The sequence below is a fragment of the Macrotis lagotis genome, chromosome 3 (assembly GCF_037893015.1).
Source record: "Macrotis lagotis isolate mMagLag1 chromosome 3, bilby.v1.9.chrom.fasta, whole genome shotgun sequence".
NCBI lineage: Eukaryota > Metazoa > Chordata > Mammalia > Peramelemorphia > Peramelidae > Macrotis > Macrotis lagotis.
This window is the reverse complement of record NC_133660.1, coordinates 127,152,879-127,179,215: the sequence shown is the minus strand read 5'-3', so window position 1 is coordinate 127,179,215 and position 26,337 is coordinate 127,152,879. Positions and strand designations below refer to the sequence as shown.

The 26,337-nt window shown below is 36.1% G+C and overlaps 1 protein-coding gene across 14 annotated transcripts in view; it reads right to left on the bottom strand.

Annotated features, from left to right (window-relative positions):
* The window catches only part of INPP4B (inositol polyphosphate-4-phosphatase type II B), a 981,822-nt gene that overhangs the window by 407,056 nt on the left and 548,429 nt on the right, over positions 1 to 26,337 (bottom strand). For all 14 annotated transcript variants that reach the window (XR_012477007.1, XM_074229241.1, XM_074229248.1 and 11 more), the window contains 2 exons: positions 26,014 to 26,191; positions 8,123 to 8,329 (listed from right to left, as the gene is read on the bottom strand). Coding sequence is in view for 13 of the 14 variants with exons in the window: in XM_074229241.1 (XP_074085342.1) it covers positions 8,123 to 8,329; positions 26,014 to 26,191 (385 nt within the window). In the remaining variant the exon portion in view is untranslated. The remainder of the gene's footprint in view (positions 1 to 8,122; positions 8,330 to 26,013; positions 26,192 to 26,337) is intronic.

The following is a 26,337-nucleotide window of genomic DNA, read 5'->3' as shown; positions in this document are numbered from 1 at the left end:
ATCCACAAAGATACCAAACTGATATCCCCAAATCAAAAGGCTCATCATGTCACTCCACTGCTCACAAAGCTTCAGCACTAACCTAAACTCTAGGATATAAGGCAGAGTCCCCCTGTTTGCCATTTAAGATTTAGTAATCTCCTTCCAAGCTATGTTTATAAAGTTATTTTATATGATTCTCCCTTAGACTTTCTATGTTCCTACCAAATTGTTCTATTTGCTGTTTCCTGCACATGCCATAGCACTTCTTATTCTGTTTCTGAACAGAATGTCCCCTTGTGCCTGGAAGTTTTGCTCTTCATCATTTCCACTTCTTAAAATCCCTAACTCCCTTCAATTAGCTTAAGTGCCACTTCCAAGAAGATGTCATCTTGGTTAGTCCAATTGCAAGTGCTCCCCCAACTCTACGCAAATTACTTTGGGTTTAATTATCACATGTTTTATATTTATTTATGATCTGTGCACATATGATTTGCTCCTAGTAACTGAGGAAAAGAATTGTTTTGATTTTGCCTTTTATTCATGATGGCTAACACTTAGTAGATACTTAATATTGTAAATTTGAATCCAGTCCATGAAGAAATATGAATTCCAGCTGATAGATTGTGACTAGAAGGGAGCTTAAGATCATCTAGACTAAATCTCTCAATTTATAGAGAAGGAAAGTAAGACAGACCAAGGGGATGTGAGTAACCCACAGTCACAAAAGTGGAAAATAGTAGGATTGCAATGTGAATCTAGATAGATTGATTCTAATTCCTGGACCCTTTCCCCTGGGCCATATAACACCAGTATGGTCTAGATCTGGAGTCAGGAAGATGTAAGTTAAAAATCGATCTCACACATTACTAGCTGTGTGACCCCAGGTAAGTCACTTAATTACTCTCTGCCTCAGTTTCCTCAAATGGTATATGGGAATAATAATAGCACCTGTTTTATTGGGTTGTTTTATGGACAAAATAATATATATATATATATGTATATATACATATATATATATAAAGTGTTTATGAAAATGTTTAATCTATTCTATCTTTTCCTTCCTCCCTCCTTTCCTTTTTTTACTTCCTTTTTCCATCTTTCATTCCTTCAATTCTTTTTTCTTCCTTCCTTCCTTCCTTCCAATTCTTCCTTTTTTATTCTTTCCTTCCTTCTTCCCTCCCTTCCTCCCTTCCCCAAGGCTGCATGAACTTATACAATAACATTTGAAAATGAAATGTAATCATTGTTTCTACCTGTGATTACACCACTTAGAAGTCTATTTTCTCTTCTAAGGGTTTCTGCCATTGTAAGAAATGAGCTTTCTCTTTATATCTGAAAGCTGTTGTAAGTATGGAAACTTAGATATTTTTTCCTCCAAAATAAGATATTAACTAGATGGAAAAGGGGAATTTTAGATTGACTTTTGCCAAGACTAAAACACTTCTTTGAATTAGAGGAATCTTAAGAGAAGGATTATATATTCTGCCAACTTCAAAGATGCAGAAATATACACAAGGAGCCTTGACTTGCCAGGAGATATGTGGAGGAGGGGATTGGGAGATATGATGTGATAATCATTGTCTGAAATTTTATACATCACTTTATGATATCAAAAGATGACTTGAACTAGAAAAAAATGAAACAGAAACTGATCATTGGAATCATGTCTGTTGAGGGAATTTTTTTGTCCTTAAATTCCTTCTGTCAAAAGATATAAAATATGAAAACATGAAACATTATATGGAACTTATTAATTAAAACCCTTTAAGTAGAGACTTTTTACAATAAAGTTGGGAACAGAAAATATGGCAATCCTTTATTTTCTCATGAATTCAATTATCTCTACATAGATAATTTTGAAATCATCTACCCTCTATCTAGATCTCCAATACTACATTAACAACTTTTGCTGCTGTTGTTCAGTTACCAACTCTGTGTTATCACATGTGAGGATTTTTTCGGCAAAAATACTGGAGTGGTATACCATTTCCTCCTCAGCTCATTTTATAGATCAGGAACCTGAGGCTTGCCCTCAGGGTCAAACTTGCCCAGGGTCAAACAGGATGTGAGAAGTCTCTGAAACTAGATTTGAACTCAGTAATATGAGTCTTCCTGAATTCAGTTCCACTATCTATTTTACCACCTAACTGTCCTACATCAACAGCTATCTGCTTGGAAACCTAGGTGGAATTCTCAATCTCAATGAATCCAAGATGAACTAATTTTCTTCCCTGTTAATCTTTCTCTTCTCATACCTCCTTATTCCTCTTAAGGGTGCCACCATCCTTTACATTACTCAGATTTCCAATTTGGATCAATGTGAACTCCTCTTCTCTCACCTGCTTCCTCTACCACTTGCATCTTTCCCCCTTCTCTCAAGTCATATATCCACAACTTCAATTTATATCCTCATCTTCCTTTTCCATTTACCTTCCCATTCCTGCCTTAGACCATTGCTGAGGTCTCCTAAGTAGTCTCAGACTCTTAAGTCTCTTCCACTTTCCATTCTATTGTCCAACAAGCAAAATAATTTCACTAAGATTCAAATGTGAACATGTCAGCCCTATTTAAGAAGCATCAGTTGCTCCCTATTGTATAAAAGATAAATTCCTTACCTGGTATTTAATGCTTTCTATAACCTGTTTCTAAAACACTTTTCGCTGTCACAGTTCATAAAATTCTCTTTCCCACATTCTATATTACATACAAGCTAGTTTTGTATCTCGTCTCCCAAACTTGATATTCTATTTCATAAAATGGACTCTTAAATAGGCTATGCCATATATCTGAAGATAATCTCTCCTATGTCTTTGAAATTTAAGCCATTTAGCCCAAACTAAACTAGAACCAGAATCTGCTGCCCTTACTCCATCACAACATGCCTTAACAGGACACAATAAAGTTTTTGAGACACTGAGACAGAATCACTATCTCCCAAGAAAGTCCATGATATTCTTCAACAGTTCTAATTGACAGGAGCAAACCTTTGATTCTTTGCCACTAATTTTACCCTCCAGGAAATAAACAGGACAAGACTAATCCTTCTTCTTTGTGACAACTCTTCAAGGATTGAGCAACTCTCTCGTTTCCTATGAGTCTTCTCTTCTCTTGTCTGAATATCTCTGATTTCCTTAACAGTTCTCAAACTGCATACTCCCAAGGCAACTGTTCATTACCTTGGCTGCAATTCTTTCAATGCTCTTTAGCACATCACTGTCCTTACTAAAACATGGAATCCAGAATTGCATCCAGTCCTGTAGATCAGGGAAAAGTTCAACAAGGCTATTACCTCTTTATTCTAAGAAACTGTAATTCTCTTACTGTAGTCATATATAACATTCGAAAACTGCAGTTATATTTGGTAAAGGAACTGTTAGATAAGGAAAATCCCTTTAGCAATGTGAATCCACATCATATTTGCAAGATATTCTTAAAAAGTTTCCTGTAACACTGAGGAATAAACTAATTTACCCCAAGTCACATATATATGTTAGAGGTGAGACTTGAATTCAGATTTTTTTGATTCTCAGACTGTCTCTCTACCTAATCTGTTGAGGGTATTTTTTTCCATTCCTGTTCTTTTCCATTCCTGTTCCTTTCTGTTCCTGTTGAAATCTAGTTTCAGATACTTCTTAGCTGTGTGACCCTGGGCAAGTCACTTTACTCTGTTTGCCTCATATTTTTTAGAAGATGTATTGCTATCTAATCCTGCCTCCCCTGTCTTACCATACTGATTTTTTTTAACCTGGGTGCATAACTTTATATTTTTCTTTTTTAACTTTTTTTTCCTGTTATGTTGACTCCCTGTGGTCTAGCCAGTCAAAATGTTTTTAGATCTTGACTATCATTGAATATTAATGATTATTCTTAGATTTTTATGCTCTAAAAATAAGATAAGCATGACATTGCTACCTTTATCCAATTCACTACTAATATAAAATATGAACAAATAGAGGTATTTGAGGTTTCCAATAGAGAACTTCCAATATAATTTTAAAGCAAGCATGACTGAAGGGTATTGTGGGTCCAGACAAGCAACTTGGTCCAAAATTAAATAACTCCACCACTCTCTAGGCTCCTTGTCTCTACAGTGTCTAGAAAGATAACATGAGAAACACTGTCAAATGCTTTGTTAAAATTTATAAATCCATATTCAGGGCATTCTTCTCTATCATTCTAACAATGTGGATGTGGCAAGTCAGATTCTCATAATCTAATTTATAGATATTCACCAACCATCTAATAATCTATAATTTTGTCAGGAATCATGTCAAGCATATTCATTTCTATTTTTCAGTTGACACCTTTTCCTTTTTAATTTTTTTTAAATTGGGACACTTGATTTTATGTTCTATGACACCTCTCTCATGCTCCATAGCTTTTCAAAGACAGTGAACTCAACAATAATATTCATCAATTCTATTGGTACTTTGGATGAATTCACTTGGCACTGTTAAAGTCACTGAGAAAAGTCATCTACTACTAAAGTCATTCTATTCTATTAATTTTGGTTCCTACCCTAGTAGTTATATGTATAGAGCTTTGCAAATGAGAAAATATGATGGAAAAAATAGTTTCAATGATGATAATAATGTGCCATCTTTTCTAATACAAAGCATCATTCTCTTTTGCAGAATTTTATCCATTATAATCTTTGTTAACCATTATATCTATCCTAAGCAGTAGTTTTATATTTCTTTTGTTACTTTTTTCCCCAAGCCAAATAGCTTTAAAAGTGTGAACATTTCATTATTCTTAGTTTTCTTTACCAATGCCATTATTCATGTTGGCACTCTGTTTTCTCAAAGGACTAATGGACACTTTTCAATTTATACTGAACTGCCTGTCCTCTCTTCTGTTTTTTCAATATGCTTTTCAGAAAATCTAAGTTGAATGATGAGCTCCCTATGCATCCATATAGCTAATTTTTGATAATTCTAATGTTTCTTTGTTAGAATAATTTCTCTTTTAAAGATTCCTATTCCTCCTGAGTCAACTTCTCCAGGGAAAGGAAAATTGAAGGGATTCTACTTATTCTTTCTCTAAATCCACTAAAAGCTACGTATGTTAGTATATACTTTGAATTACTTTTTTTTAACATGAATTCTAAGACAAAGCTTTTTAAGTTTCTCTACTATCTATTTTAGTCAACAGCTCCCATTTATTTGTGAAAATTCAGTTTAGAAGAGGAGTTACATTTGTTTCTTCTATATTTTGAAGAATAAGTTCATTAAGGTAAATCAAAACATTATTAGCTTTACTGCTTAAGGAAGAGACCCAGAACTCTATTGAATGTTCACTTAATTGAAGTGCCCCATCACCAGAACCATACCATTCCTCTCTGTCAAGCTTCTCAACTTTTTTGTGTATCATGGCAAAGAATCACAAATAAATACTTTACATGAAAATATGTATTTCTATCTACATCTCTCTAAATATCCTTATTTCTACAACCATCCATCTATCCATACATCATTCATCCATCCATTCATTCAACCATTTAATTATTTAGTTCATGGACACCTTACTTGTATTCTGTTTCCTGAAGTCCTAAGTCATTTCATTTTTGTCGCTCATGCTGGAGCATGTTTGAACCTAGAAAGTTGGTTGACAAATTTTCTATGTGAGCAATTACAGCCTAAAAATTGGCAGACTCTACAAACCATGGCTTGATTTATTTTTCTGTTGATTGTCTAGACTTAAGAAAGTGATGGGAAAAATATTAATGATTCAAATTAAAATGAAAAGTTAATTTTGCATACATTTTTCTCAGATAAAATGCTAAACATTTAGCAAAACATCCCTAGGTATCTTTTAATGAAAGTACCAATTCTGTTTTTGTCTCTTAGCCTAAATATACACCTGCTTTTGTGGAAGGCAAGTAAAATTAAGTGAACTTGCCCAGGGTCATGGAGCTAGCTATTAAGTGTCTGAGGATAGTTTTGAACTTAAATTGTCCTGATTGTAAGATTGGTGCTTTTATCCACTATTACCAACTAGCTGCTCCTAATATATACTATTTTTGTTCATTCTCATATTTTCTTATATCACACCCTAACCCAAAGCAATGCATAAACAATCCATACACTGTCCATACATATCCCTAATTTAATATAATGATCTATTGTCAGAATAAGGGATTATTAGAATGGGCTGTATAGCTTCTTTTATTTCTATTCCAATTCTTGGGGTATGATACATACTCTATGCCTATTCTTTTTTTTAGGTTTTTGCAAGGCAATGGGGTTAAGTGGCTTGCCCAAGGCCACACAGCTAGGTAATTATTAAGTATTTGAGACCAGATTTGAACTCAGGTACTCCTGATTCCAGGGTTGGTGCTCTATCCACTGAGCCACCTAACTGCCCCTATGCTTATTATCCTTAATTTCTCTTTGTTATACCATCTATAGGTATATTATAACACTCTTAAAGCAAAATTATCCTTTTATAACATGACATTTTTACAAGTGAGCAAGTTCTAAAAATAAGTCAAAGTTTTAGAGATGCTGCTACTACTCAGGGCCCATAAATGTGAGTTTGATGTGCTATATTCTTAGCAAGAAAATGGATTTAATTTTGTATCTAATATTTGAAAAGACTCATTTGTGAATTCATATGAATTTTTTAATTATTTAAAATAAAAAACTTTTAAAACCATAACTATTTATACATAACCCCCAAAAATGTTTTTTTAATCCAAAGACAAAAGCTTTCTTATATATTTGCAAGAACAGGGAGATCTCACCATTCATCTATTTTCATTTCTTGGTCATTTGTAAATACGTGCTACTTAACAAAGTCTCTGCCCTCTAGTTGCCAGAACAGTGTTCTTTTCATCAGCCCCAACCTATGGTCAGTCCGAATGCTGTCTCATGTCTGTCATAGCAATGCTCTAGTGAGTATTGTTGAAAAGTTCCTTTTAAGATATGGATACTTATGATCTGGGCACTGACTATCATGGTTTTTTAATAAGATGCAAAATGTTCTAGTGGAATGTCAACAGAGCATCAAGTATACATTGCTTTCCAGCACACATCACAGGTGCTTAAAATACATTTGATGTATGAATGAATGTATGGATGGCAGTTATATGAAAAAATGGTCATTATGTGGAATTTATTCATTATAAGCTAAAAGTTATCCTATTAATTTCAATTTTAACTAGTAGGTATAGTATAATTATCAGAATAAAAAGGATGATGTGGTTATGCTTAGACTTCTCAACCATGGATAATTATCTTAGGGCAGCATACCCTTACATAAAAAATACAGAGTGGCTTGTAGTCAAATTATGAGGATTTAACTTTGATCGTAAAGGATAGAAAAGAGGGGCAATAGTAATTGCTAATTCCTAAGAGCAGTGATTTCATTCGCTATTGACCAGATGCACTTATAGCTTTGAATGAACAGAAAGGTTAAGAAAAGCAAAGTTAAAAATATTAAAAATTAACTTTTACTGGAAGAATCTGTCTTCCTCATCAAGAACAAAGTGTTATAATTGTACTCCTCAAGCTACTCTGGACAGTTTGAACACTAATCTACTTTTTCTCATTGCAGAAAAAATTTCTCTGGATAGGGACAAATTTATCAGCTCAAACTTCCCTTAAGTGCTTTGGGAATGCAAATCATTCTCTAAAAGTCTACCTAAATTATAAAAAGACAAAAAGTATTATTGTTTAATTAAATGTTTAATTAATGTTTATTATAACCAGCATATTCATTTCAGGCCCAATTTATGACAGAGTTGAATTTTGTTTTTATGCACTCTATGTATGTGCTCTTTATAGAGCAGTGCGTAGTTTATAGTGCATGGTATAATCAATGTAGTATATTTATGCCCATTTTATAGGGCTTGGGATATAATTTTTACTATTTAAGTGCTTATAGTATTTTATAGTTGCTGTATCTTTGCTTTTATGACATAATATTGGTCATTTGTCACAAAATCCTTGGTCAGGAACACAACACCCAATTTTAGTTCTGTTCCTACAGATATATTTGATCTGTTTTATGACAATTTGTTTTATGTCTTAGTTGCCAAGAATGAATTTAGGAGAGAAGGGGAGAAATATCCTTACAGAACTTTTCTGTTTGTAAGTACATACTCATTTGAAGGCAAGGAATGGAGAAGGATCCTTACCCACTCTTCTTCATCATAGTCCGAGTGATGTGGGATAGAATCTTGCCTTTGGATTGGGGGCAGGGACCCTTCAGGTTTAGCCTCTTCCTCCACAGTGTCCTTGGGATTGGGTGATTTCTTGAGGACACAGCCTGGCCGGGCAGTGTAGAGAGCTAAAAGGGCACTTCTGACCAGTTGATCCTTAAAAGCATGAACAAAGAGCTCTGTCTGGAAGAAAAGGGACAGCAATCAGGGATTAAGAAAGCCAGGAAGATTTGTACCAAAAGTACTTATATCACATTTCAAAGATAATATACAGATAATATTTGTAAAGTGCTTAGTACAGTCCCTAACACAAAACAGAAGCTTAATAAATATCTGTTCTCTTCTCCCTCTCTTTTTATAATTCCAAAGAATTAGAAACAAAAAAAAATACCCATCAACTGGGGAATGATCAACCAATATTCTGAATTTAATGAAATGCTATAAGAAATTATGCAGGGAATGATTTCCAAGAAACTTGAGAAAGCTTTTTGGATAAAATGAGTAGAACCACCATGATAGTTTATGCAATAAAAACAACATTGCAAGGATAGACAACTTTAAAAGTATTAAGCACTCTAAGCAATGCAAAAATCAATCAAAATTCCAAATGACTTGATAAAACATACAGCTCACCTACCCTGAAGTTGGTGAAGGACTTAGTTTGCAAACTGACACATATCCTTTGGATATTTGTTTGGCTGAACTATTTACAATTGTAGCAAGAGTTTTGTTTTCTTTTTTCTTTTTTTTCCCAGAAGGAAAAGAGGATAGGATAGAAAGAAAATATTTCTATTAATTGGGAAGACATGAGCTAGTAGGGGCAGGATCTCTGCATCAAGTTGAGGAGGAGGAGGACATTGTTGCTGAATTATCTTAAGCACTATGTATGATAGTGCAAGTAAGGGAGAGAAAAAAAATTAATCATACTGATCAGTGGTAAATAGTGCAGTTTGGGAATGCTGCCAAGTTCTAGAGTCCTTCTGTTCTAAAAGTAGTAGTAGTATGGATACTATAAAAACCATCTGTTTCCATAGCCTTTTCTTGCCTCATTCCAAATCCTGCCTCTGGAGATGGGTTTCAGTCAGAATAACCATTACAATATAACTACCTAATGCTTTTTTATGTAGAGAGAAAATTCTACTTATTCTTGATATTTTGAAGAGATTAAGGGGAAGGGAAGAATAGGTATAGAAATTGAAAGGGGGTGTAGGGTTAGCTGATTGTATTTTCCTCTTGAAAAGTAGGAAGGAAGAAGTTTTTGCTATCTTCCTTATCATTACTCTCTAAACTCTCATCTATAAATTTGTTATTGCATTGTAATGCTTAGCTATGGTAGAATTCCTATGGAAACAATGTCCAGTGAACAATTTAGTCCTTGGCAGTAAATGCTCGAAAACCACAATGGAAGTGATAGGTGTGTTATAACGAAGGATTTCATTTCATGGAATACCTGAATAAATGTGATTGTCTTTCTTAGACTAGAAAAATTGTGGGAGATGCAGTTCTTGAATTTATTTGTAATATTATGCTTAGCAAGAGGTAGTGCAGACATAGTGCCAGCTTTAGGGTTAAGAAGGTGGGGTTTCAAGTCTTGTAGAGACTTCCAACCAAGATGGTGGAAGAGAAGTCAGATCCTGTGCTAAGGTCTCCGGTTTTTCCTTCAAAAACAATATGAAACAAAACTCTAAATGGAAGTCCTATCAACAAAACCCAGAAAGAGAAGAACAACACGGACCTCAAGGTCTGTCTTCGGGGATCAGGGGTGTGGCAAGTGCAGAGTGCCCACAGCCAGTGGAGGAGGGGCAAGAGCAGGACCAAGCTAAGATTAGCACGGGGGCTTTGCTCTGAGAAACAACCAGAAAGTGGAGGCATGGCCTTGTGTCTAACAGTCTGGGACTTATAGGAAGGGCTGGAGGGTAGGTTCCAGTCTCTATTAAGCCCTATTGGCTGGGAGGACATATTACATTCAGTGAGAAAGCCTCCAACATCCTCTACTAGCCACTCAGTGAGAAAAGCCTTCAGCACACCTACTGGACAACTGGTGATACTATATTGAATGAGTAAAGCCTCTAGGGATCTCAATACCAAACCTCTGTGAACTAGCCCATCCCCCAAAAACAAGATCTTAGGAAAATGAAGAAAGGACAGCGAAAGGAAGGAATCATAGAAAAATTCCTATAAGGAAAAGACCCTAATTCAGAGAGACGTAGAACTCCAGAGGAGAATATGATTTGGTCTCCAGCACAGAAAGATTTCCTTGAAGAAATCAGGAAGGAGTTTAGAAAATTTGGGAAAAGAAACCCAAGAGAAAATTAACACCTTTCAACAAGAAAAAAAATCATTGGAAAATACAATTGGACAAAGGCAAAAAGACAATAATTCTCTCAAAACCTCAAATGATCAAAGGATAAACTTGCAAAAATATACCAAGTGGAAAAGGAGTTTCAAAAGGTAAACTAAGAAAATTCTTCCCCAAAAAAAGAATGGAATTGGGGCGGAGCCAAGATGGCAACAAGAAAGGATCTAGTCTTAAGTGCTCTCTGATAAAACTCATAAGCTAAGGACTCAAACTAAACTTTCGAGAGACAGAACCCACAAAGGGACCCAGAGAGGCAGTTCTCCTACTCAAGGTAACCTGGAAAAGAGCAGAAAGGCTCTGCTCCCCAGGTCGGAGGGGAGGCCCTCCAGAGGGAAAGAACTTCAGCCTCCCGGAGACAGCCCCAGGGCACTGGGAGCCCCAGCTCACAGCTGCGGGGGAGTCTCCTGAGCTACACCCTTGGAAGCACTGGGCACAAAGTGGGGGAACAGTGGGGGACCTCTGCCAGAGCGAGCACATGGAGCCCAGCCCCCAGGGCACACAGCAAGCAGCGTGGTCTTTCCGCAGCCCAGATCCAGGAACAGAAGCAGACGGAGCCAGTAAGCAGGAGCCTCCAGGGCATGAGCACATTGAGCAGAGGGAGGGGAGTGAAGAGAGACTGCAGAGCTCTGTCCTCTGCCCCTGGAACAGGATTCTGGGGCTCTGAACACATTCAGATACTGATCTTAGTGTAGGCCCCCACACAGAACAGCAGCGGCCCCCTCCACCTCAGGCCCGTGGCAGACAGGAGCGCATATTGTCATTCACAGACCAGGAGGGAGAACAGAGCCTCACACACTGATACCCTTGTGGGAGTGCCCCAAAAGCTCAGGAAGCACCCCCAAAACATGGTTAGGCTGGGAAAATGAGTAAGCAGAGAAAAAAGAGGAACACAATTGAGAAATATATTATCTGTGATCTCAAGAAGGATGGATATACTCAGTCTGAAGTTGAGGAAATGCAAGCTCCTCCATCTAAAGACTCCCAGAAAAACAGAAACTGGGATCAGGCTATGACAGAGCCCAAAAAAGACTTTGAAAATCAAATGAGTGAGTTAGAAGAAAAACTGGGAAAAAAATGAGAGAGATGCAGGAAAAATAGGAAAATGAAGTCAGCAGCTTAGTCAAGGAAATCCCAAAAAAAAGGCTGAAGAAAATAGCATGCTAAAAACCAGCTTAGGTCAAATGGATAAAACAGTTCAAAAAGTTATTGAGGAGAAGAATGCTTTCAAAAGCAAAATTGGCCAGATGGAAAAAGAGATAAGAAAACTCTCTCTGAAGAGAACAAATCCTTCAGACAAAGAACAGAATTCAGGGAGATTGATGAATTTACAAGAAATCAGGAATCAATACTTCAAAACCAAAAAAATGAAAAATTAGAACAAAATGTGAAATATCTCATTGAAAAAACTACTGATATGGAAAACAGACTTAGGAAAGATAATTTAAAAATTATTAGAATACCTGAAAGTCATGATCAGGAAAAGAGTCTTGATATCATTTTCAAAGAATTACTACAGGAAAATTGCCCTGATATTCTAGAAGAAGAGGGCAAAATAGAAATGGAGAGAATCCACCGATCCCCCCAAGAAAGAGATCCCAAAAAACCAACCCCTAGGAACATTATAGCCAAGTTCCAGAACTCCCAAGTCAAAGAGAAAATATTAGAAGCAGCCAGAAGGACACAGTTCAAATATCATGGAGCTGCAGTCAGAATCACACAGGACTTAGCAGCAACTACATTGGAAGCTCATAGGGCCTGGAATATAATATACAGGAAGGCAAAAGAGCTTAGAATGCAGCCAAGAATCAACTACCCAGCAAGGCTGAATGTCCTCTTCCAGGGAGAAAAAGATAGACTTTCAATTAACCAAGGGAATTTCAAATGTTCCTTTTGGAATGGCCAAAGCTGAACAGAAGGTTTGATCTTCAGATATAGGACTCAGATGAAGCATGGAGATTGGAGAAGGGGAAAATATGAGGGACTTAATGATGATGAACTGCATGTATTCCTGCATAGAAAAATGACACTGATAATACTCATATGAACCTTCTCAGCTAATAGAGCAGGTAGAGGGTGCTTTTATAGTTGAAACACAGGAGAAAGCTGAATTCGAATATAAAATATGGTGTAAAAATGAAGTCAATAGAAAATAAGGGAAATGTAATGGGAGAAAGAAAAAGGAGAGGGCGAATAGGCCAAGATATTTCATATAATAAGATGTTTCTTTATTACAATGAGCTATTGCAATGATATGGAAGGGGAAAGGCAAGAGGGAATGAGGGAACCTTTGCTCTCATCAGAGGTGGCCAGGAGAGGAAACAGCATATATACTCAATGGAGTATAGACATCTGGAGTAAGAAGAAGGGGGGAGCAGGGCGAAGGGGTGGGGATGTGAATAAAGGAGGAGAGGATGGACCATGGGGGGAGAGTTGTCAGATATAACATATTTTCTTTTTTACTTCTTGCAAGGGGCTGGGATTGAAAGGCCTGTTCAGGACCATGGGGCCAGGTGGATACTGAGCCTAAGGGGTAGTATGGGGGCTCAGGGCCTCTTGGCCCCAGGACTAGGGATCTGTCTGCTGCACCACTCAGCTACTCTACAGCAGAGTCAGAGTGAAAGGAGAGAGAAAATATAGTACATGGTAGTAGAGAAATAAGAAAGGAGGGAGTTGCAATCAGCAATGGCAACGCTGGAAAAATATGGAAGTAACTTTTGCAATGGACTTACCATAAAGAATGTGATCCACCCATGACAGAGTAGTTGGTGTTGGAACAAAGACTGAAGCACATTATTTATTGTTATTATTTGGGGGAGGGTGCAGGGCAAATGGGGCTGGGTTGCCTGCCTGGGGCCACAGCAGGGTAGCCTTTGGTTGTCTGAGGCTAGATTTGGACCCGGGTGCTCCTGGCTCAAGGGCCAATGCTCTGTCTGCCACCCAGCCACCCCTACTATTATTACTATTTTATTTTATTTTTGGTCTTTTTTTTTCTTTTTTTTGGTTTTTGCAGGGCAGTGGGGATCAGGTGGCTTGCATGTCACACAGGTGGGTGATTGTTGGGTCTACGGGGCTGGATGTAGGCTCGGGTACTTGTGGCTCCAGGGCTGGTGCTTCATCCATTGCGCCACCTGGCCATACCTACAATTATTACTATTTTTTATTTTAATTTTTTTCTCTCCCCTTTATTGCTCAAGCAAGTCTATATTCATGGGGGAAAGGGGGTATTTCATTTACTCTTAAACAAATATATTTTATTAATGTAAAAAAACATTTGTACAAAATGAGAATAAAAAAAATAAAATTTAAAAACAAAAGAAAACATGAACAGGGGGGCGGGTAGGTGGCACTAGGGGGCGGCTAGGTGGCTCAGTGGATAGTGCACTGGCCCTGAAGTCAGGAGGACCTGAGTTCAAATCCTCCTCAGACACATAATAATTGCCTAGCTATGTGACCTTGGGCAAGTCACTTAACCCCATTGCCTTAAATAAATAAAAAGAAAGAAAGAAATCATAAATGGAGGCACTTCAGAAAAACCTGCAAAGACTTACATGAACTAATGTTGAGTGAAATGAGCAGAACCAGGATAACACTGTACACATTAAGAGCAATATTGTGTGATGATCAGCTATGACATATTTAGTTCTCCTAAAGAGTACAATAATCAAAGACAATTCTAAAGGATTTGTGAGGGAAAATATATCTATATCCAGATAAAGAACAATGAAGTTAAATGCAGACCAAAACATAGTATTAAACACTTTTTAAAAAATCAAAAAAAGAAAAAAAGAATGGAATCTGTGGAAACCAATGACTTCATGATATAACAAGAATTTGTTAATCAAATCCCAAAAGTTGAAAAAATAGAAGAAAAATGTTAAATACTTCATCAGCAAAACCTCTGGCCTTGAGAACAGATCAAGAAAAGATAACCTAAAAATTATTGGTCTCCCTGAAAACACTGAAGAGTACAAAAGCCTGGGCTCAATATTACAGGATTTAGTGATGGAAAACTGCCCTGTATCATGGAACCAGAGGGAAAAAATTGTTATTGAAAAAATATATAGATCCCTTATGGAAAGGGATTCCAAAATGAAAACACCAAGGAATATTGTAGCCAAATTCCAGAACTATCAGATAAAAGAGAAAATCCTACAAGCAACCAGAAAGAAAAAATTTAAACACCCAGGAGGCACAGTAAGGATTACACAGGACCTGGCAGCATCAACATTATGGTATCAAAGGGCCTGGAATGCAATATTCCAAAAGGCAAGGGAGCTTGGAATGCAGCCAAGAATCCACTATCCAGCAAAGCTGAGCCTTCTCTTCCAGGTTAAGAGATGGACATTTAATGAAACAGTAGAGTTCCAACTCTTCCTGATGAAAAGACCAGAGCTTGATAGAAAATTTGGACTTCAAACAGAAGGCTCAAGAGACACATGAAAAGGTAAAATTTTTAAAAAGTGGGGCGGGGGGGGAGGATGGAAAAAAAACTGTTATCAAATAAGATCAGACTGGCAATATACCTACCTAAAAGAAAGACTTTAACAACTCTCAAGAAATGTAACTCTATTAGAGAGATTTTAATTAGCCAGAAGAGATGGATACACATGACTTATTTGAGAAACTTGATATATCCTTACCTGGGAGGAAGACTCTAATAACTCTGAATATTTGTAATTCTAGTAGAGAGAATAGCCAGAAGTGCTGGACACTCAAGACCTTTCTGTGACTCAAGTCTTGTATATCATTATCTGTCAGGTATATTCTAGCTAAGTGAACATGAACAAGTCTCTTAACCACCCTTCTCCCTTGAGGAAAATCTCTTAATACTATGTTAGAGCAACAATTTACTCATCTACATCAGAGGAGACAGTATTCCAGGCATGGGAAAGGAGGCTATGCCCAGGATCACATAAATGTCAGAGATAGAATGGGAACTGAAACATCTCATGATCATGAGTGCCTCACCTTTGCCAGAATAGGATGATTTATATGACTGGATGAGTTTATTTCTTAAGTCAATAACTATCTACTGCATTTTCTTAATAGTGCCATCTACTAATAGAGACCTTTAGGGAGTAAAAATGTCTAAAAATCTGAGAATAAAAAAAAATTGAAGGTTAGGGAAAGCAATAGAAGCTAAGCTTTTTTTTTTTAACCTCATTGCTCTGAGCTCTTCAGCTAGCTCTGTATTATGAATCTTTTTTGAAGGGGGATGTGTCTGGACTTGTGATTTTGTTAATCTACATAATTCTTAGTATGAAAACTCTTATCCACTAATGTAGCATAGTTACCCATTTGTTCTTATCTCTAACCACTTTTTCTTCAGTATTCTCTTTAGGATCTTCAGCTATGCCATGCCCACTAAGTTTTAGGTATCCCCCTCCCCCCAGGTTTCTGCTCTATTCCTCTATCTCCTCTCTTCTCTCTCCCCTCTCCCCTCTCTCTTCTCTCTCTCCCTCCCTCCCTCCTATACCATCTCACTTGGTTAACTTATAAGCTTAGGTGGAGTCAAATATCATCTCTGTTCAGATGATTACTAACCTATACATCTACCACTGGTCTCTCTCCTGAGCTCCAATTGCATATTGCTTTTTTCACTATCTTGAATTGGAGGCCATATAAGTACCTAAAACTCAGTTATATCATACTGAAATAATCTTCTTCACCAAGCCTTCCCATTTTCCAGACTTTCCTATTACTTCCCAATATTTGGGACTGACAGATTTGTAGCCTCAGAGTGTGTGATCCTCTTCTCCTCACTCTCATTCACCCCCAAAATTCAGTTAGTTGCCAAATACTGTCATTTCTATCTTCCCATCTTTTGTTTCTATCCCACTCTTTTACTCAAATAGCCATCACCTTTTTCCTTCTTGTTTTCAATAGCATTTGGTTGGTTTGCCTCCAATATGTCCTTCACTTATCTTTTAATGTGACTTTCCTGAAGCATAGTTCATAACATCATCCTTCTTTTTTCTCTTCCTCCAACTCTCCCTTCCTGTCTCACCTTCAGGAAAGTCCTTGTCTGGTAAATTCTTTACAACCTGGTCATTTCCTACCTTTGGGAGTCCTCTTACATGTTTCTCTCTTCCATACACTCCACAATCAGTCCATACTGACCATAGTCAATCCATACTGGTCATACTGCAAATCCTTACATATACCCTTCCATCTCCAATCTCCTTGACTCTGAACTATCTTCATGCCTAGAATGCTCCCAAGTATTCCAACTCTTCCACTCCCAAGTCTAGCTCTCTTCAAAACTCACCTCAAACCCTTCCATACACCAAAGGTCTTTCAAAGATTTTTCATTCCTTAATCCACTAGTCTTTCAATATCCATCTATTCTGTTTTTTTTTGCAAGTGCCAATGTAATTTCATGTTCCTTGCCCTATGAGAATGTAAGAATTGGAGCACAGGGACTGGAGTTTACCTTGTTTGTGTTTGTTCTTCATTCTCGAAGAGGACCATGACATCATGAAAGTGATGCCATGACTTGCAAGTAAATTGGGTTTAAGTGAGGCAGGGTTGTACAAAGTCATCAGCCTAATTTTCTCCTCCACAATGTAGTGGCCAGATGTGCATCAAGACAACTGGAGATGACTCTGGATGCCAGACAATCAGTGTTTATTGACTTGATCAAGGTCACAGTTCTGAGGTCAGATTTGAATTAGGTATTCCCAACTTCAGGCCTGGAACTCTATCCACAACACCAACTAACTGATTTAAGTATCCCAAATACCCACTACAGGACCTGATATAGTATACAGCAACACTTAATAAATGCTTATTGAACTAATTGCCTAGGGTGTTACATAATATATTGAATTAAATGACTTTGCTTTGGTGACATAGATTATATGTGCCAACCAGAAATCAACCTAGAGTTTTCTGATTCTAAAGCTAGTCCTTTAGCTACCATGTCATGCAATCTCCAGTTATATATCATAGAACATAATATATCTGATGCAATAGATAATAAACCTTGAAACCATTTTGAAATTAAATGGACTTTTAAAATTATCTTTTAAATTACCATATATTTCCTAGATATGGAAACTGAGTCTTTCAGAAATTAAATGAAATTCCTAAGGTTTATCTTCTAACTTCTATTTCACTATTATTTACATAATACCACAACTTGCTAAATCTAATTCTTCCTGATTGTTTTTTATCTAGCCACTTAATTTGTTTTTGATTCATAGAATAAAAGAAATTAGGATAGGAAAGGATCAGAGAAAACATCTAATTCTACCCCATCTTATTTACCAGTGGAGAAACTGAGGATTGAAAAGATAAAACTATTTTGATAGAGACCATAGAGTGAGTTTGTGGTACAACCATGAATAGAACCTGTTTCTTGTCTCCTAGTCCAATCAAATTTGTAGTATAACAAGCTACCTTATCTAGCAATGAATCCCAAAGGCTTGGTCAACATCTGAGTTACCAGTATTGTCAGTTGACATAAAAATATTCTGTTTTCACTAGCTTCAGGCTAACATGCTAGTCTGACTACAAGAAAAATCATAAGAAAAGTTACAAAGTCTAAAAAGAAGGCAGACAGGTTTAGTGGTAAGCAAATTCAAAATAAAAACAGAAAAAGTCAAATGGCAATATAGGAAACAAAAAAAAACCCTAAAGAATGAGAAGGCAAATGCCAGGAAGACTGAGATGTTAAAGAAAGGAACCTAAAATAAGCCTGGGCTGCCATGTTGCTAATGACAAAACATATTATATACATAATTTTTCATATAGCAAGGTTTTGTATATTACTAGCTTTAAATCCTGAAAACATGAATCCACCATAATTCATTTTGACTAAACTACTTTGCTGCTGATAGTCTCAATAAACTCCCTTGATTTATTTTTATAGTTACACAGTTTGCTGTCTTTGAATTGATGTTCTTTATCTCCTTTCTCATACTTCCATGGTAAAGAACATTCAAGAAAGATTTTACAATAAGTAATTGAAGCTACCAAGAAAAAGGATGGTAATCTTAAAACTTTGAAGTTTTGGTGAATCAGTACTATGGTGAACCTAGAGTTATTCTCTCTTCATCCTAAACATGGAATTGGTAAAAATATCTATATATCATTGCAGAGATGAAAAGGATTATGTTACTATTCCTAAAAGAAGCAAACAAAAAGCACTTTGTCCTTCTCTTTTCCCATTGTTTTGTTAGGGAAAAAAAATTTAGTAGCAAGATGGAATAGTTAAAAGTGTCGGACTTGAAATCACCAAGACCCATTTCAAATTCCATCTGGTTGATGTGGTCATGTCAAGACTTCCTTGAGCCTCATTTTCATTATTTTCAGAATGAATACCTGTTGCAACAGTCTCTCCAGATAGCTGTGACTTTCAAAAGACATATAACTAAAAACTTCCTTGCAAACTTTAAAGTTGCACATAAATGTAAGTTATTATTTTCATTTAAAAATCAAAAACTAAAAGCATATGTATGCAGAGGGATAGAGGAAAAAAAGTACTCACTACTGGAGTCATAAGAGATTTGGATTCAAAACCTTCCACTGACACTTAATAGCAGAGTAACTCTTGGGAAAGTACTTTAGTCCCCAGTAAATTAAGAATAATGATATCTCTATTACCTATCTCAGTTTCTTCATCTGAAAAATAGGCGGTCATGGAGTTCTTGTGAGAAATCAGATGTGAAAATGTATATAATAGTGATTACATAAAAGTAGTCTTATCCTACAAAGTTTTCATTCATTTATTTATTCTATCATTTATCTATTTCTATTTTATCTCTTTCTCTATATGTTACATGCTGGGGAATGTAAGATTGAGAAGAAACAGAAGAATATCATTGCTGTAAAATGTTTAAGCCATTCTCACTGAGGCAGTGGTCAGGAAAGTTAACCCACAATGAGATTCATGACTCACTCAAGACTATAGTAACCAACCCAAAAGTTACCTCACTGGAACTCAGCATCCAGTTTTCAGTTCATGAGACTGCATTCTACCATAATGCCTCTGACACAACTATAACATATCATAATAATAGCATCTTTTTAAGACCTTTGCTATCATAGTCCATTAGACAGTATGTTTTTGAGGACAATTCTCTGTCCCGTTTTTGTAGTCAAAAATTCATACCTGACTCAAAACAGAGCCATTTGAAAAAACATCATTGATACTAAATAGTAAATATACCAGCCCAACTGATATAAGCATTTTTGAGTGATAACTAACTGTATTTGCAAATTTAAAATATTGTCATTTAAATGAATTTTCAATAGGTTTAAATGAATGTTGGATGGCATATCTGAAATAATGAAGAAAAGGAAAAAAAGTTAATTCAAGAAAGGGCATATTCTGATAGCAGTGAGAATAATTTGTTCAGACTTCTTGTCTTTTTTACTTTCCCATCTCCATCTCATTTCCTTCTCTCCTATTCCTCTTCCTTCCATTTTTCTCTCTCCCTTGAATTGTGATTTCATTGATGTAGCAAACTCTTAGTGAGACAACTCTTTCTACCAATAAGATGTGAACATATTCTATTACTTAGGCTTATAGACAATGATGTGAGATCAGTAGGGTGTCTATAAATTTTCAAGAAACCCAAATGTTAGTCAATGTCATTTATAATATGTGTCAAATAACTAAATTCTGGACCTCAACTATTTTAATAGATTATTGGAAAAAGAAATAATAGCTTGAGTATCCAGAGAGAATATTTAATTAATAATTATCTGGGAGACCTAAATTTTATTTTGGAATTAGTAACTTTTCAAAGAATGATTAAAATTGACTCCATTCTTTATTCTTTAAAGAACATTTCTGACATTTATATAAAATCCCAAGGAGTTGGAGTTTTTGTCTGGCATAGGAATCTTAGGAGGCACCAAAAGAGAAGCAGAAAGGGTCAGGCAAACAGGTTTATGTGACTTTTCCATGTTCATACAGCTAGTGTCTGAAGCCAGATTTGAACTCTGAAAGATGGGAGTCTTCTTCCTGACTCCAGGTTCAGCATTCTATTTACCGTGCCACCTAGCTGCCCATAAAGGAATTTAGATGCCAATTGCCAATTAAAACCACTGGAGGGAATTGCCAAGATAGGAATTCTACATGCTGTTTACATCATAGATCTGCATTACTCTTACTTCCCTACACTAGATGCTCAAATAAAAATACCCAAGAGAATGACAATATACTGTGAGATCAGATGAAAGATTTATCATTTTTATCTGAGAAATGGGGGATAAGGAAAGCATTACTACTTTTATAGGTGGTATTTAGCCTAGGTTGTGAAGCATAGATAGGATTTCAAAAGTCAGAGATAAAATGTAAGGAAATTTCTCAAAGAATATGACCAAAAATCACAATAATATCTCAGAGGTTAATTGAAAGTCAAAAATTTGACAGAAGTGAAAATGCTTTGATTTTTTTTAAATATAACTATGAGGGCAGCTAGGTGGCCCAGTGGATAAAGCACCAGCCCTGAAGTCAGGAGTACCTGGGTTCAAATCTGGTCTCAGACACTTAATAATTACCTAGCCATGTGGCTTTGGGCAAGCCACTTAACCCCATTTTGCCTTGCAAATACCTAAATATATATATAACTATGAAAACTTAAAATAAGTAAAAAATCTGCGATTTAATAATTTTAAGAAGTCTAATTTATGACAAGGTCTATATTCATCTTATAAAGATGAATTTAATGAAATTTACCAGAGCTTCTTGTAACAATTCCAATCTTTCATTAAGATGAGTATAATAGGGGCAGCTAGGTGGTGCAGTGGATAAAGCACAGGCCCTGGAGTCAGGAGTACCTGGGTTCAAATCCCGTCTCAGACACTTAATAATTACCTAGCTGTGTGGCCTTGGGCAAGCGACTTAACGCCATTTGCCTTGCAAAAAAAACTAAAAACAAAAAGATGAGTATAATAACTATAGTAGTATAATTTTTGGTTATATAGGTACTATTTATGTCCTTTTTCTTACTTATCTACCCTGCACCAAAATGTTTTTTAAGATTTTTAAGCTTCTCATTGCAATGATAAGGTATGTTAAAATTATACAGAGAAGAGGGAGTAGCCTATATATATGAATTATCTAGCTAATAGTAATGTCAAAAAAGCATGGTAGATTAAAAAGTGAATTTTTATTATTAGATAAAATCTTATGAATCTTGAGAACAAAGTTAGATAAACCTCTCCTTAAAGTTATAATCATCTTAAGTCTCTCTCTATATATATCTATACAAATGAGATAGCCCCATTTTTAAAAAAAATATAAGTCAATTTCTGGTGAAAGATAAGGTGATTTAGTGGAAAGATCCAGGGATCTGAAGTGGGGAAATTTCAGTTAGATTCCTGACTTTGTAAGTCATGAAAATAGGCAAAAGACTTTAAAAATCTCTCTGACTTTCAGTTTCCTCATTTGTAACATAGGAGACGTGCTCTAATATGATTCTAAGTGCTTTCCCGCTCTAAATCTTATGACCTAAATATACCAGCACTACCTTAAAGAATAAAAAAATAGGTCAATGAGTGCAGAATTTCCATATTTCTCTGTACACAGACAGAACTCTGAAACTTGAAAAAACCATTTTTCTACTGCACCTAAGTTATAACAAAAGTGTAAATTCAAATAGTGAATTCTGTCAAATCAATTTTGCTACAGAACACGTACACTACATCAACAAAATGTCTCTTGGTTTTTATCTCTGAAATCTACTAATAGAAATCTTATGCAACGTAGAATTTGGTTAACAGATTCTTTGAAATTTCAGACATGAAACCATAGAAAAAAGAAATATTTGGCACATACAACGTAAAATAAAAATCTTTTCACAGTTTCGTACTGACAGATTTGTTGGAAGGTAAAGGCAATCTAGTCAAAGGAAGAAAAAGGAGGGGAAAAAAGTTGAGCAGTGATGAATTAAATGAGGAGAAAAATAACCCCCCTAAAAGAATCACTCACTGCAGTAAGTTGTAAATGATGTATGAAATGACAAATCCCTGCCCAGTGCACAGGAAGAATATAAATACTGCTTGGTAATCACTGCATGGATACGGTGTTGGCTGTAATTTTCAGCTTAGGTGCACCCAGAAAAGTCTCACCAAATCTAAGAGGCTGAAGAAATCCAACAAAGGGCCCTAATTATTTGATTTTGCTATTCCACCTTCAACTTTTAGTGTTTCTGTCTTGAAACAACCTTCTCTTTCTTCTCCCCTTTTGCCCGCTGACACAGACATTTATTGGTACCTAAAGGCTAATCTGTCCCACAAAATACAAATACCTAAAAGAATCTCAAATCACTTTATATTTCCAATGCATGCAGTTGAGATGCTACATTATCACTAATGTTAATAAGAAGAAACATCTCTTAAGCACTCAAAATTATGCTAGTGGTAGGTAGCTATTAAATTTATTTCTCATGCAGTTGAATAATAACAAGCCACATTTATTCAGACCTTATTGTTTATTAAGGTTTTTGCATACACTATCTTTTGATGGTTTGGTGGTGATCTCTGTCCAGAGGATGCTCTATTCCATTTAATCCAGTCTTATTCTCTCCATTATTTTTTACCATTTACAACTGTATATCTCATAGACATCTCAGAGTTAACTGTTATAATTCATTATTTTGTCTAGAGAATATTCCCCGTTCCTAACTTTCTTATTTCTGTTGATGGTGCCATCTTTCTTCTGGAAGATCTTAAGAGTTATCCATGATTTCTTTTCCTCTATCCTTTGCATCCAAACAGTTGCCAAGTCTGGTCAAAACTACCTCCATTATTTTTTATTGCGTATCCCACTCACGACAGTCTTAGGATTAAAGGATCATAAATTGAGAACTGAGAGAAATCTTAGAGGCCTTTGAGTCCCTTTGGGTCCAACTCCCTTATTTTATAAATAAGGAAACTGAGGCATAGAGAAGGAAGGTGACTTACCTAGGGTCACATAATTTGTAAATATTTGAGAATAAATTTGAAAGTATATCTTCCTGATTTTTAAGGCAAGTGTCCCCTTGTTCAGGCAATCATTTCCTTTTTCTTGAAATATTGCAAAAGCTTCTTAATTTATCTCCCCACTTATGGGATCTTCCATCCCCAGTCTTTCCTCCCCCCATTGTTCCAAACTGATATTCCTAAAATACAGATATAAACATGTCATTCCCCTCCTCAAGAAGTTCCAATGGCTTTCTCTTATCTGTAGAGGAAAAAAAATACAAACTCATGTGGTTAAATTCAATACCTTTTATTTTCTGGTTTCAGAATTTATTTCTAGGCTTATTAAAAATAGCTTTCCATTGCGAATTCATCTTCCTAGTAAAACTATTTTATATGTTCATCCCACTTTATGACAATTCAATCCAATCTCCAAGACTTTGCCTATTCTCCAGACAGTTTAAAATTCACCCATCTTCAAATCTGACTCATAGAATCACAAGAATACAGACAGGAAGAATGCATGTGGCAAGAGACCTTAGAGACCAACTTGTCCAATAACCTCCTTTTATAGAAGGAGAATGGAGGCATAAAGAGCCCAAGGTAACAAAGCCAGTAGTGGCTGAGGCTGAAATCCCTGCTTCTTTCAAAGCTCATCTCAAATACCTCCTCCTAGAGGAAGTGAATTAAATTGTTTGTGTCCTCATCAACCAAGTCCCATCAGACATTATTCATCTCATGTATTTATATTTACTATTATTTATTTTAATCATTCATTTCTTTACTATTTTAGGTATATGCCACCTTGGTAGACAATGAGGATTCAAAGACCAAAATGAAAATGTGCCTGTGTATGTGTATATGTATATGTATACTGACATTAACTTTTCTGTGTTCATATTATTTACTATCTCCTACCCTTTACAATACAGCATAAACTTCTTGGGGACAGGAACGGCTTCATTTTGGTTTCTGCATCCCTAGTGCCTAGCACAGTGCCTTACACCTAAAAATAAAAAATGCAGAGAAATGAAGAAATAATGAGCACTTAATACCTGTTTGATACTCTGATTTCATCTTTTTCCTTTAATAACCCCTGATTTGTGTACTATTCTTATTCCCATGTTGACAATGAGATAAACAAGACTAACAAAATCTAAATAACTTGTACAGGATCATATACCCAGGAAGTTGTTGGGAAGGAATTACCAAGAATAACAATGGAAATTTGTTTTAGTGACTTTCTCTCATCTCACAAACTTCTCTTAGACATCACGCTATAGGGACTCTACAAAAATGGCTTCTTCTTATCCTGCAGTCCAATTACTAGACTTTACTTCCACTGCATTAACTTAGTTTTGCACTTGTCTTTTCCTTAGGAGTGTCTCTACTACTGCCTCTTCTTGTCAATGTTTTTAAAACATGGTCTTTGGGGAGACCTGAAATACATATTTTGTTAGTGGCAGACTATTTTTGATCTCTGCAGGAATTATACAAGTCCCTATTAGAAAATTATGCTCGTCTTTGCAAGTGTCTTTCAACAGCAGGAGAATATTAATCAATCTAACACAGAGGAAAGAATGAGCTTTGCAGTCAGGGAACCTAAATTTGTTAGAATCTCCTTTCAGCTCCTCATAAACTCTATGACCTTAGACAAGTCACTTAATCTCCCGGTCATGATATGCTTATCTGATTGTTTCTCCTTTTTAATGGTTCCTAGACTTGAACTTCAGAGACACCCAGAACAAACCTGAGTTCTAATAGTTTCATGAGTCCTATGAGGCTATTTCTAATATCTGTAGGCAACTAACTGTGGAAGCCTTCATTAGTAAAGCTTGCTTTTCAACATTTTCTCAAACTGCAAATTAGTATTTATTAATGTAGGACAGAAAATCTAGGAGTTAGGGGATCTGGTTAGTATTCCAGATTTGCTACTTAGAACTGTGTGAAGTTGGCAAGCTACATGTCTTACCTGGGCCTTGGTTATCTCATATAGATAAGGAGAGGCCTCTTCCAGATCTGAGCCTATGGTCCTATCAACTGAATTCTAGTCAATAGGTCCAATAGGTCCTACTTTGGTATTGAGGAAAAACGGCATCAGAAAAATTAGAAGACATGCTCTGAGCTGCTACCAGAGCTGCGGATCAAAAGGAAGGTGCCCTTATTTCTGTTTTGAAAGTGGAGACATTTTTAATTTCATACAGGATTGTACATGCTTAGTCAATTTGGATGGTCACCATAGGAAAGGAATAAAACTAATAAAAAGATTCCAATATGAAGTTCACTCAAGCCAAGAGCAAAGGAAAGAAATGACATTAATGATCAGAAAAGAGAAAATAAATCTGAGTCACTAACAGGTTTCATTTGCTATATAAGGAAAAGTACTCCCTGCTATTTGAATCAGGTATAAGACTATTTCACTTCTCAACTTTCAGTAATGCTTTAAAGATTATTTTTCAAGCAAGCATATTGAACATTTCCCATTGATATGATTGGCAATTCATACAGAAAGAAAGCTCAGCAGGGATTTGGTTATTCTATTTCTCCATCCTTCCCCCACCATGCTACATTCTAGCTATGATTTGAATCTTACTTTTTCTGAAAGCATCTTTAAAGAATTCTTCAGGCTGTCTGGAGAATGCTGGCTGGCAGAATTAAGCAATCCATCCGCGTGAGTTGATATAAGGGGGTGTAGTTGATCAATGTTGCCGAGAACTTCCTTTGCTTTCGCTGTGTTTTCAGGTGAATAGTAAATAAACTGGTATCCGGTACTGAAAAAAGAAATAGAAAGATGAGGTTACCTGAGAGAGCCAGGTCTTTGCTGCCCCAATAGCAGATAGCACAGCTCTAGAAGACTGGATGTCATCATCGTTCATTGACCAGTGAAGGAGTAGCAACTTGGTTCCATAGTCTCTTA